The sequence below is a fragment of the Eptesicus fuscus genome, chromosome 10 (genome assembly GCF_027574615.1).
Source record: "Eptesicus fuscus isolate TK198812 chromosome 10, DD_ASM_mEF_20220401, whole genome shotgun sequence".
Taxonomy (NCBI): domain Eukaryota; kingdom Metazoa; phylum Chordata; class Mammalia; order Chiroptera; family Vespertilionidae; genus Eptesicus; species Eptesicus fuscus.
Genome location: NC_072482.1, coordinates 16954042 through 16966989, shown reverse-complemented (window position 1 = coordinate 16966989; position 12948 = coordinate 16954042). Strand labels below are relative to the sequence as shown.

At 40.7% G+C, this 12948-nt stretch overlaps 1 protein-coding gene across 2 annotated transcripts in view; it reads right to left on the bottom strand.

Moving 5' to 3' along the window:
• The window catches only part of MMUT (methylmalonyl-CoA mutase), a 41191-nt gene extending 28361 nt beyond the window's left edge, over positions 1 to 12830 (bottom strand). Inside the window, exons 1-4 of one of the 2 annotated variants that reach the window (XM_008153207.3) lie at positions 12719 to 12830; positions 5496 to 5920; positions 4111 to 4478; positions 216 to 373 (exon numbers count right to left, since the gene is read on the bottom strand). In XM_008153207.3, the coding sequence (XP_008151429.1) occupies positions 216 to 373; positions 4111 to 4478; positions 5496 to 5880 (911 nt within the window). In that variant the 5' untranslated portion in view covers positions 5881 to 5920; positions 12719 to 12830. The remainder of the gene's footprint in view (positions 1 to 215; positions 374 to 4110; positions 4479 to 5495; positions 5921 to 12718) is intronic. The other variant, XM_054722106.1, reaches the window with a different exon arrangement.
• Positions 12831 to 12948: the final 118 nt, after the last annotated feature.

Sequence of the window (12948 nt, the reverse complement as noted above, 5' to 3'; positions counted from 1 at the left end):
TTCTTATTTACTAAGAAGTATAGTCAAACTTTATTCTGATTTTTAATTATGAACAGTATTGATTTATTCTCTCATTAACACTCTGATAAAACAATAGAATATAGTATAACACATATACAAATTCATTTTATCAATATATTTTGCTGTGTGTGCTCATAAAATAATCCTATGCATTTTCTTAATGTTGAGGCAATATCCGAGTTTAATTTACTCACCTTGGTGCAAATTCATCAATTGTCAGGCCAGCTTGGATTCCAGTTCTACAGTATTCCAACCCATCTGCTATAGTATAGGCCAGTTCCAAGATGGCATCAGCTCCTGCTTCCTGCATATGGTATCCACTGATTGAAATTGAATTAAATTTTGGCATGTGCTACATAAAATAAAATAAAAACACAACACTGAATAAAAATATTAAAAGGTTCTATTAAATCTATTTTATAAGATAATATTATTTTTAAACAATGTCCAACTCAGATATACTAATAGCTTATATTAACTGAAAATATTTAATGCTTACTTTGTTACATTTAATTCACTTGCCAATTTAAATGACTGATCCAATGAACCTTTAACACCAAAATTTAAACTTCAAAATTAGCTGGCTGAGGTCAGGAATGTAACCTTTGCCCTAGGAACTGAATAAAGACATCTTTAATTCAAGACCAAAGACTTCAACCTCATAAGAGGTCCTAGGACTTCATAACTTGGGGCTAATCTGCTGAAGATGTATAAATTTAATTGTTATTTGTTATTAATTATCTTATTTGAATGAAGTCATTGAACATGAGTAAGTACACAATGTAGGAACAGAAAAATTATTCAATCCCAAGTACTACATATTGAAACAAAACAGGATACAATGAGTGACAAAAATCAAATATTTCAGTTTAATTTACTGAGATATTTAATGCTATGCATATCTCAGACAGATTCTTTCTACCATAATCACTAAGAAAACAGCATTTCCACTATTCTCCTAAAATTTCATGTTAGATAGGATGAAATATCACATATCACACATATTCTCAAGAGCCAAAAAATTATTATCCTTCCCAAATATTAACCAAACCTAAAATAATAAAACCTAAATGACCAGGAAGATAACGGGAAGTCACAGTGGTTAAGAACATGGGCTCTGGAATCAGAGTGCTCAAATTCTAGCTGTTACTTAACTAGCCATGAGACTGACAGTAGGAAAGTTTCTCGACCTTATTATTCCTGCATTTCCTAAAGTATAAATTACAGATAATGATTGTTCCTTCCACATGAAGTTGTTGTAAAATTAAATGAAATGATTCATCTAAACCACTTAGTATTATGTCACTGCACAGTAAGCACACAAAAAATTAGTTGGCCTAGCCAGTTTGCTCAGTGGTTAGAACGTCAGCCTGTGGACTAAAAAGTCTCAGGCACGTGCGATAGGCAACCAATCGATGTGTCTCTCTCTCTGTCTCTCCCCCTCCCTTCCATTCTCTCTAAAAATCAATGCAAAAAATATCCTCGAGTGAGAATTAACAACAAAAAATCAGTTGTTCTAGCATATGATGTGAATTATCTGTATTTTACTTTGCAAATACTTTTATAACTAACTAAAAGCTCTTTAAAATTTTCCATCACAAAAGCAATAAGGGACTTGAATTACATGGAAGATACTACTTGAGTGTATTGGGAGTTTACAAATAAGAAGCAATGAAATAAACAGGTGCTTCTCTACCAAGAGGAGTTTAGTAGTAGGATTTCCTTAATAATAATAAAAATACTGGACTATTGAAATATTATTCAGCCTTAAAAAGGGAGGATAGTCTAACACATGCTACAACATGGATGCACCATGAGGACATTATTCTAAGTGAAATAAGCCAGTTGTACAAAGACAAATACTATATGGTTCCCTTTATATGTGGTACTTAGTCAAATTCATAAAGATTAAAAAGTAGAATGGTGGTTGTGGGGGAAGGTGAGGAAGGAGGGGATAATGGAAAGTTAGTACTTATATACAGAGTTTCAGTTTTGCAAGATTAAGAGTTCTGGAGATGAATGGTGGTGATGGCTGCACAACAATGTGAATGTACTTAATGCCACTGACTATACACTTAAAAAATATTAAGATGGTAAATTTTATGTTATGTGTATTTTGCCACGATTAGAAATTTTTTAAGGAATAATACAAAAGTTTACAGTTTACAAGCACTTTAATACAACATTATTTGATCAATATCCAAAACTGGCACTTTTATCATTTATATGAAGGACTATATATAAAGCAATTTTGAGCTTGTAGATGACATTAGGATCTTTTACAAGATGAAATGTAGAAGCATGGCAGCACAGACTGCTATATTCTCCACTCTCCTATAATACCTGCACTATAAATTCAGAGTGCCAATGTCCAGAACTGTACTTCCAATCTTCTCTCACTACTGGGGTGTCTCCATTGAGACATACAAGTAGAAATTTGGTTTGTTCCTTCTGGAAGTTTACCTTTTATCATACAAACACACCTGGCCCATGAACTGGCACACTAACAACAGAGGAGAAGCCAGATGAAAGGAGACTGGAACCCTATGACTGTGGTGGTTTCTGACAGCCCACCTTACTTCTACGTGAAAGAGAACTTCCTCCTATTTAGTTTAAACGACTACTTTTTGTATATCTGGGTTTGTCATATGCTATCCTCCTGGACATGTGTTCTTGACATTGAAAAGGGTGATGGAAATGTACAATTCTAAACAATATCATTTTCATGGACAGATGAAATCTCTGAAAATAAATAAAATTGCAAAGTGTAAAGGCTAAGTCTCAAAAGAGGAGAGTATGCAATACTTGCAAGAGTTTTGAGATAATAGCAATTATAAGAGGTGAAAGAGATAAAGATTTGATGGTGGAAGTGAGATTTGCCCTTTATGAAACAGTGGTCTAACTTTAAGGTTGGTAAGGAAAAGGAGAGTATTGCCATCAAGAAACAAAGAGAGACCGGCCAGTGTTGCTCATCAACCCAGGAACCAAGAGGTCACAGTTCAATTCCTGGTCAGGGCACATGCCCAGGTTTTGGACTCGATTCCCAGTACAAGGTGTGCAGGAGGCAGCTGATTGATGATGTTTCTCTCATCGATGTTTCTATCTCTCTATCCCTCTCCCTTCTTCTCTCTCTAAAAATCAATAAAAACGTATTTTTAAAATGCTTAAATTATATATATTTTTAAAAGCAAAGTGAGAATGATGGGGGGGGGGGGAAATATATATATGAATTACCCAAAGGGAAATTAAGAAACCGGGTTTCCTGTGGAGGGACTGCTGTTAATATAAGAACATTATAAGGCCTTATTTTCCCACCACTCTGATTGAGAAAGATGAACCTAATTCAGGGATGAAATATTAGGAGCCTCATTGTAAGTTACAGATATAAATGATATCTTCTAATCCAGCAATTTCCAATCTTTTTCATCTCATGGCACACATAAACTACTAAAATACTGCAGCACACCAAAAAATATATATTTTGCTGACATAACAAGAAAATAGCTATATTTTTTTATTCATTCACACCAGATGGCCATTGTTGTATTGGCTGTTGTCATTTTTTTATTTGATAATCTAAGGTAAAAAAGGTCAATGCCTGTGACTAAATAGTCAGGTATTGCATGTTTTAAAAACTCTTGCAGCACACCAGTGTATCACGGACACAGTGGTTGAAAATTGCTATTCTAATCCAATTTTTAGCAGAAATAAAGCTGATACTTTGATCCCCATCTGTCTGACACCTGTGTCTATTCACAACTGAAGAAATGAAGAAGTGTAAATTATGGGTCCTCTCTGATTATAAAAATTTTAATAATAAAGAAAATACAGTAAATGTCTAGTGTCCTGATTTCTATAGCTAATGACAGACCATAACATTAGTACATGAAAGACAAAAACAAAAACAAAAAAAACTAACAACACACATACACAAAAACAAAACAAGACAAAAAAAGCCCACATCTGACTTTATACTACAATAAGTATTACTCAGAGTCAGTTACTGAATTCAAATTAGGTTATGGTATTTTATAAAAATTCCTACATTCACAGAACTACAGAAAAACCTATAATAAACACAAAGAATACCTGTGCTGTATATTGGAAGATGTCAGCAATAATTTTCATGGATGGTTCTGGAGGAAAAATGTAAGTATTTCTGACCATAAACTCCTTTAGTATATCATTTTGGATCGTACCAGTAAGTTTTTCTTTAGGTACACCTTGCTCTTCTCCAGTTACTATAAAATTTGCAAGAACTGGAATAACTGCTCCATTCATGGTCATGGAAACTGACATTTTTTCTAAAGGAATTCCGTCAAAAAGAATTTTGGTATCTTCCACACTGTCAATTGCAACTCCAGCCATTCCAACATCACCACGAACTCGAGGGTTGTCTGAATCATAGCCACGATGTGTTGCCAGATCAAAGGCAACTGATAATCCCTGTTGGCCAGCTAAATATATAAAGAAAAAATAATGTAAGATGAAAGAGTGTGGCATAGAAGTTAACTGATTTGCCTATCACAACTATGTGTTGATTCATCTCATCATAGTATACTTTTATAACAAACATTTTTATGTTTGTAAATGTCAAAAGAAATTTAAATAGATATTTTATTTCCTAAGACAGACAGTTGTTTCCCATGTGCTAAAATGCAAATTGAGCTCCAGACCTCACTATCAGAATGAAAGAAACAAAACACCTCATTTATGTCACATCCATTTGTAGATTTTTTGTATCTTAACCTTTTTTGATAGAAATATGTTGATGATTCATGTCAAGATTTGGCTGTTTATATATAGTTAACAGTATTTAGTATTTCAATGCTCACTTACTTATTTTTGTTCATTTAATATGGTCATTACAGGATGTCTTGGCTATTCAAATATTCTGGGAAACTATGAAAATCATGCGAAAAACTGAAATATTCTACACTAAATATAAGTTCAGTCCTCTATGGCCAATACAAACTTATAGACTCTCAAGTCCAGCATTCAAACAAATGACTTTATAATAGATCAGAAAGAAGAAATAGTAAGTACTATTTTCAGAGAATGAATGCCAGATTACACTGAATATATTTATACCACATTATTATTTATTACTTTCTTTGGACATCACTTAATCCATTTTGTCCTCCAATTCCTACCCTAAAATAATGTTTATTTAAACTTTTCAAAGGCAAAGCCAATGTCTCTTTTCTTCTTACAATTTCATTTCACCTAATTTCTTTTACACAATGTGCATGGAAGTGTTTTTTGCTTTCAAGAACTGAGTATTTTATTCTGGCTCACCTATCTTTTGACCATGGAAGTTGAAAACCATTCGTTGTTTTCAGAATACAATCTAAACTACAAAATTATAAAATAACTATTATCTTTACAGAGATTAACCAACCTCCCCTCAAAAAGAAGCCAAGATGAGAAAGTGTATGTTTGATCATAAATATTATATCTCATTAAAATCTCACCCTTAATATTGTCCTTATAGAACTTATTGCTCTCTTCCACAGTACTAAAGCCAGCATACTGGCGGATGGTCCAGGGCCTAAAGGTGTACATGGTGGGATATGGTCCACGTGTGAATGGCTTCACGCCTGGAAGTTCTTCAGGTGAGTCCTTGGTATCCCTGCTGGAATATAAGGGCTTTATGGAGATCCCTTCGGGGGTGCGCCATATTAGGTCTTCCGGATTTTTGCCTTTCAGCTGCTTTTTAGCCAGGGCAGCCCATTCTGGGTGAAGGGGTTGTTTTTGATGTAGAAGTCGCTGCCATATAAGTCTGGAGCCTGAGGACTCTTTTAGTTGCTTCAGATGATGAGGTGAAAGCAAAACAAGCCGAGTCTTAGCCCTCAACATGATGGAGCATGGAAAACACCCAACAGAATAAAAAACTGACCTAGAAAAAAAGCACAGTGTATATTTATTTACAAGAGAAAGGCAAAATGGGAGCTATTAGTGAGAAAAGAGAAGGAAGAAGGTATATTAGTATGATTTTATCTCTTCTTCTTTTCTGCTTCCTGTATCTGATATTTTATAACTGGCCCGTCTCTCACAACTACTATTATTGTTCTAGTCTTCTTCCTCAATAGCCTCTTAGCTGATTTTACTAACCAGTCTTGGCCCCTCTAATTTATTCTACACACTGACAGCAGAGCAAATCTGATGTCACATTGCTCTTATAGACGTTTCAAAGGCTCTGCACTGTATAGAGGATATAGCATATAACATCTTAATTGATTCTTTTCATTCAAATGGTTTTCATTTAACACTTATTTAATGACAGGCATCGTGTTGGCTGCTGGATAAAAAGTGGTAAGGAAGACAAACAAGCATTTAAGGCCTTCATGACCAGCTTGCCTCTCACTTATCTCTGCCTTTGTCCTCTAGACAATCTGTGTTCTATAGATAGTGGATTACCCACAGTTCCCTGCATATGTCAAAGTTCTTTGATTTGTTCTTGCTCTCCCATCTGCCTAGAATGTTCTTATTTGGCTAATTCAGCTAAGGCATCATCTCAAATATACAAGGCTTTCTATGGGCCCAGCACTGCTCTAAGAACTTTATACATAAAGTACCAATTTTAATTTTCACAACACTAAGAAATAGGTACTAATATTATTACAGACAAGGAAACTGAGGCACAAAAGAGCCAGCATTTGAATCTAGGCAGTCCCATTTCAAAGGCCTTGAATTGAATTAATATACTCACAGCCTCTCCTTGAATCTACAAGCTGGGCTAAATGGCCTCTTCAGTAATCCACAGAACTCCGTTTCCCTATTTATAAATCTACTATTGGCCCAGTGCACGAATTTGTGCACATTGAAAGGAAATCAATTAGAAGAAATATTTTAATGTCGCTATTCGCCCTTTCTCTATAATAGAAGTGTCAACCAAATTCACGATCGACAATGACAGATCAAAATACACGCGTGCGATTGGCGCTAGCGAGAGCTTTATACTAGCATGTATCGTGCATGCACAAGTCAACTTAGCTTTTTATAGATATAGAACAAACTTGCTTAATTAGAACTGCTTTCTGATTTAGCTAAACTTTTTCCAGCCCAGCGAAGCACCCCAACTTCTCTTTCAGGTAATTGTCAGCAACACAGCAGTAAATATCAACATGAAGTATATTATTACTGTAGATCATGCAGGGAGAACAAAGGGTAAAATATTTAACTGCAGCAGTGTTTGACTATATTCTGTGCAGTGAGAAAACCTGAAGTCATTTTCAAGGTCCACCATTTCTTACTTCTTTTCAGTCAGGTCAAGTTTTAAGTTTTCTAAATCTCCATTTTCTGGCTAACGAAAAGAAAATAGGATTCCACCAAGTCTCCTATCTACCTACTCCAGGACTTCTGTGAGGATTTAATGAGGCACAGGAAAACACTTCACAGACATTTCGTTACAGTGTAAAGTGTTTCCACCTGGCTAAAGTGTTCCTGAGCTGAAGAAACTGCAAGGAGGCTAGGGAGAGGAAGCCGGGTGTTGCTACGTGATGTCATTACCCGGACAGAGGGAAGGACACTTAGCATATTAGCCTCTTATATAGAGAGATCATCTCCCATGTGACAACATATTCGAACACTATCTTTTATGCTTCTATAAAATGCATTTATTTATGTAAGATACATTTGATATCTATATAAAATACATGTATATAAAATCATATATACATCTCTCTATATATAGGGGTTAGTCTATACACTGCTAGTCTACACACTGGTCTGACATTAGAGCTACATATTCCTTATAACTAGCATAGAGTCTTACACTAGGTATCTAAGTCCCATTAAGTCCAATTTCATCATTTTACATATGTAGAAATTTAGGTCCACAGAAATAAAGAAATAAAATAGCTTGATCAAAATTCCACAAAGCAGTAAACTGTTTATCTGAATTGCTACTTGTTAGAACCTAGTATTTTAAAATATTCTGATATGCAAATTTTATAATATATCCATCATGCCATATTGTTTTATAATAGACTAGTAGCCCATTTGCAGGAAAATCCTGCAAGCGGCTGTTGCGGCCGCGTGTGCTGCTGCTGCCGCCGCCTTTATAGCCACCGCACCTGCACCCGCTCGTCACTGCCGCCTGCCCCGCTCCACCCCGTTCCACCCCGCTCCAACCCCACCCAGGCTTTCCCTCTGGCAGCCACCTTGCTTTCTGCTTTTCCTCCCTCTTCCTTCTAAGTTGTCTTCAGTCTTCACTCCTCCCTCTCTCAGCATATGCAAATTAACCGCCATCTTTGTTGGGTAATTTGCATGCTCGCCCTGATTGGCTGGTGGGTGTGGCTTTGGCGGGTGGGCGTAGCGAAGGTGCTGTCAATTTGCATATTACTATTTTAATAGATAAGTCAAGAAGTAATGTGAGCTTAAAATTCTAGTTTCCATACCATTTCTTACCTATAGTAAAGCTTAAAAGAAAATAAAAATACCCAACTTTTATTAGAGGGTTGTGAAATAAAACACATAAACCACTTATGGGAGTATTAATTGCTTTCACCACTTCAGAAAACAAATTGAAAATATGTACAAGAAGTCTCGGAAATGATTTTGCCATTCCACTGAGGAACATCACTCCTAGTAATGTTACTACATAAAATACGTGTTCCCTTTAGTTTTAGTTGTAATAAAGAAGACTTAGAAAGATAATCAACAACATAGGAATGAATAATTATAGCAAAATACAAATGATAGAATTTTATGTAGCCATTAAAATGTATTTAAAAAATAGCCCAAACTAATCTTTGATGTTAGAAGGGAGAAGAATAGTTACTCATGGTGGCTAGTATAGAAAGAAAGCAAGAGAGGAGTTTTTGAGGTGGTCATGATTTGAATGCTGATTATATAGATGTATTCAGTTTGTGGAAATTTGTCAAACTGTACAATTACTGCATGTGCACTTACATGTAAATATATTATATATAGGTCAAAATTTTAAATATGTTATACATAGTTTCTTTAAAAAGGAGACAGGCTCAAAAAGTATCAAGTGAAAGAATCAGGATAAAAAATTGTAAATACAATATATTCAACTAGCTAAAAATACATAAAATCTAATGGAAACACAACAAAAACAATTCCCATTTTTTAATTTTTTAAATATATTTTTATTGATTTCAGAGAGGAAGGGAGAGGGAGAGAGAGAGAGACATCAATGCTGAGAGATAATCATTGATTGGCTGCCTTGTGCACACCCCTAACTGGGGATGGAGGCCCAACCCGACATGTGCCCCTACCGGGAACCAAAACGTGACCTCCTGGTTCCTATGCAACACTCAACCACTGAGCCACACTGGACAAGCCCATTTTAAAAGCTATTATGATTTTTAATTTATGAAATCCATGGGATCTTTGTCATCCATCTAACAAGCCACACATACATGTATTAACTTCAAAGGTGGATGAGAAAAATAAGTTATAACTGAACCATTAGTGTAATCTCTCTCTATATATATTCTATATATACTAGAGGCCTGGTGCACGAAATTCGTGCACGGGGGCGGGGGGTGTCCCTCAGCCCAGCTTGCACCCTCTCCAATCTGGGACCCCTCGAGGGATGTCCGACTGCCCATTTAGGCCCAATCCCCCCGGACATCCCTCTGACAATCCAGGACTGCTGGCTCCCAACTGCTCGCCTGCCTGCCTTCCTGATTTCCCCTAACCACTTCTGCCTGCCAGCCTGATCACCCCCTAACCACTTCCCTGCCAGCCTGACTGATGCCTAACTGCTCTCCTGCCAGCCTGTTTGCCCCTAACTTCCCTCCTCTGCTGGCCTGGTCACCCCTAACTGCCCTCCTCTGCAGGTTTGATCGCCTCCAACTGCCCTCCCTTGCAGGCCTGGTCCCTCTCAACTGCCTTCCCTTGCAGGCCTGGTCCCTCCCCTGCTGGCCATCTTGTGGTGGCCATCTTGTGTCCACATGGGGGTAGGATCTTTGACCACATAGGGGCAGCTATCTTGATCTTGTGTGTTGGAGTGATTGTCAATCTGCATATTACTCTTTTATTAGATAGGATAGAGGTCTGGTGCATGGGTGGGGACCAGCTGGTCTGCCCTGAAGGGTGTCCTGGATCAGTGTGGGGTTCCCTTGGGGCGTGGAGAGGCCCGGGCGAGGGGCCTGTGGTGGTTTGCAGGCCAGCCACACCCCTGGCGACCCAAGCAGAGGCCCTGATATCTGGAATTTATTTACCTTCTACAATTGAAACTTTGTAGCCTAGAGCGGAACCAAGCCTCCTGCTCGATCCGTGGCTGCCGCCATTTCTGTTTGGATTTGTTTACCTTCTATAATTGAAACTTTGTATCTTGAGTGGAAGCCTGGGCCCACCAGAGTGTGTGGAAAGCTTGGCTTCCTCTGTTGCCGTGGAAACCCAAGCCTCCCTTCTGGTAGCCATCTTGGTTGGGGTTAATTTGCATACTCGCCCTGATTGGCTGGTGGGCGTGGCTTATGTAGTGGAGTGGTGGTTAATTTGCATATTACTCTTTTATTAGAGAGGATAAGCCTAAGTGACCAGATGACCAGCCAGTAGCTATGACATGCACTGACCACCAGGGGGCAGATGCTCAATGCAGGAGCTGCCCTCTGGTGGTCAGTGCACCCCCACTGCTCAGCTGACCCATGGGTACCAGACACCGAGCTCATGGCTGGCGAGAGCAGCTCTGGTGGTGGTGCGAGCCTCGCCCGCCTCCATGGCAGCGCTACTGGGCAGCGGCAGGTGCAGCGGGGCTGGAATGAGTGGGAGTGGCGTCCGGCCAGGCTTGGGTTCCTCCCGGCCACCTGCTGCTTCGCACACTACTACGGGGGATGTCGGACTGCCGGTTTCAGCCCAATCCCTGCAGGCCAGGCTGAGGGACCCCACCAGTGCATGAATCCGTGCACTGGGCCTCTAGTCTATAATAATAAATGTGTAATATGCTAATTAGACCGAACGACCTTCCAGACGTCATTCTGGATGAAGCCACTGCAGCGGGGGCCAAGGCAGAGGCAGTTAGGGGTGATCAGGCAGGCAGGCAGATGGGTGAGGGATGATCAGGCAGGCAGGTGAGTGGTTAGGGGTGATCAGGCAGGCAGGCAGGCGAGCAGTTAAGGGCAATCAGGCAGGCAGGCAGAGTGGTTAGGGGCGATCAGGCTGGCAGGCAAGTGGTTAGGGGCGATCAGGCAGGCAGGCAGAGTGGTTAGGGGCATCAGACAGGCAGGCAAGTGGTTAGGGGCGATCAGGCAGGCAGGTAGAGTGGTTAGGGGCATCAGGCAGGCAGACGAGTGGTTAGGAGCCAGTGGTCTCGGATTGCGAGAGGGATGTCCGACTGCCAGTTTAGATCACTGCGGGATCAGGCCTAAACACTGGCAGTCGGACGTCCCCCGAGGGGTCCCGGATTGCGAGAGGGTGCAGGCCAGGCTGAGGGACACCCTGCCCTGCCACACCCCCCCCACTGCCACCCACCCATCAGTGACTACTGCTGATGGCAACAGGACTTCTAAATTTTCTCAGACCCATCAAGAGAGGTTTCGAATCCAGCCCATATTGCTCAGTGGTCAAGTGAGGACCCATGAACCAGCAGGTCACGGTTGGATTCCCAGTCAGGGCACATGCTGGGTTGCCGCCTGGATCTCCAATAGGGGGCGTGCAGGAGACAGGCGATAAATGATTCTCTTTCATCACTGATGTTTCTATATCTCTCCCTCTCCCTTCCTCTCTGAAATCAATAAAAACATTTTTTAAAGAGAAGCTTCAAGCATTCAAAGAAGCAACTTGCAAAGCAAATAACCTTCAAGTTTTGGCTGTTTACATGTAGCTCCACATTAATATTTTAATAATTAGTCACCTCTGCTCTGCCAACATGGCTCAGTGGTTGAGCGTGGACCTATGGACCCAGCGGGTCACGGTTGCTGGCTCCATCCCCAGTAGGGGGCATGCAGGAGGCAGCTGATAAATTATTCTCTCTCATCAATGATGTTTCTCTCTCTCCTCCTCCTTTCCTCTCTGAAACCAATAAAAATATTTTTTTTAAAAAAAGAACTAACCAATTTCCAATGTTCAGCAAATCTGGATTGACGGTGACAACATAGAACATGCATATTAAATACTAGCATAAATAAATCATTAAACATAACATATGGGGGGGGAATCATCAAGTGATCTAAAACCACACGTACACTATCCACGTTTTCGACCTTCTGATATAATGCTCTCTTTCTAGATAGAGCGGAGAACAAGTTAGTAATTTACAATTTTACGTCAACTTAGATCTGTCTTTCCGTTACCTGCACACCGAAAGTCACTTTGAGTACCGCCACCTCTAACAAACACACACACACACACACTCTCAGTAACATGCGGAGCCAACACACCCTTCTGGAGCCTTAACAAGTGACCTCTGCCTAGGAACCTCGGGGTGCTTGGGTGGCCAGGGAAAATGGCGACATGGCCCCCGACCCGTTAAAAACACCTTCCCGGCAGCACCTCGGAACTCCCAAGGGCCTCACTGAGAGTGAGAGGTCAGCGGCGAATCTAAACCTAAGGATAAGGTAGAGGAGAGCGGGATCCCGTCCGAGCAGGAGGACGTAAAGGAAGAAGTGGGGAGGGTGGAGAGGTCAGAGGCGCAGAGGACGGGGGTGACGGGGAGAAAGGAGCCCGAAGAGTGGAGGGGTCGTAAAGGCTGGCGTGCCCCAAGGTGCACAGTCCTACTCACTGGCCGCTCGGTCTCGGACCTGGGCTTCGGGAGAACGCGGCTGCCGCTGGGCGCCCCCGGCCCCACCAGCCACAGGTCCACTCGGCTGGGCCCCCGCGAGCCAGCCAGTCGGGGGGCGTAGGTCGGCAACGCCCTCCTTCCAGCCAATCACCTCGCGCACTCGGGGCGCGCTCCTGATGACGTCAGGGAGCGGCTAGCAGCCAGCCTCTCGCTAGCGGCGTTTCCGGTCT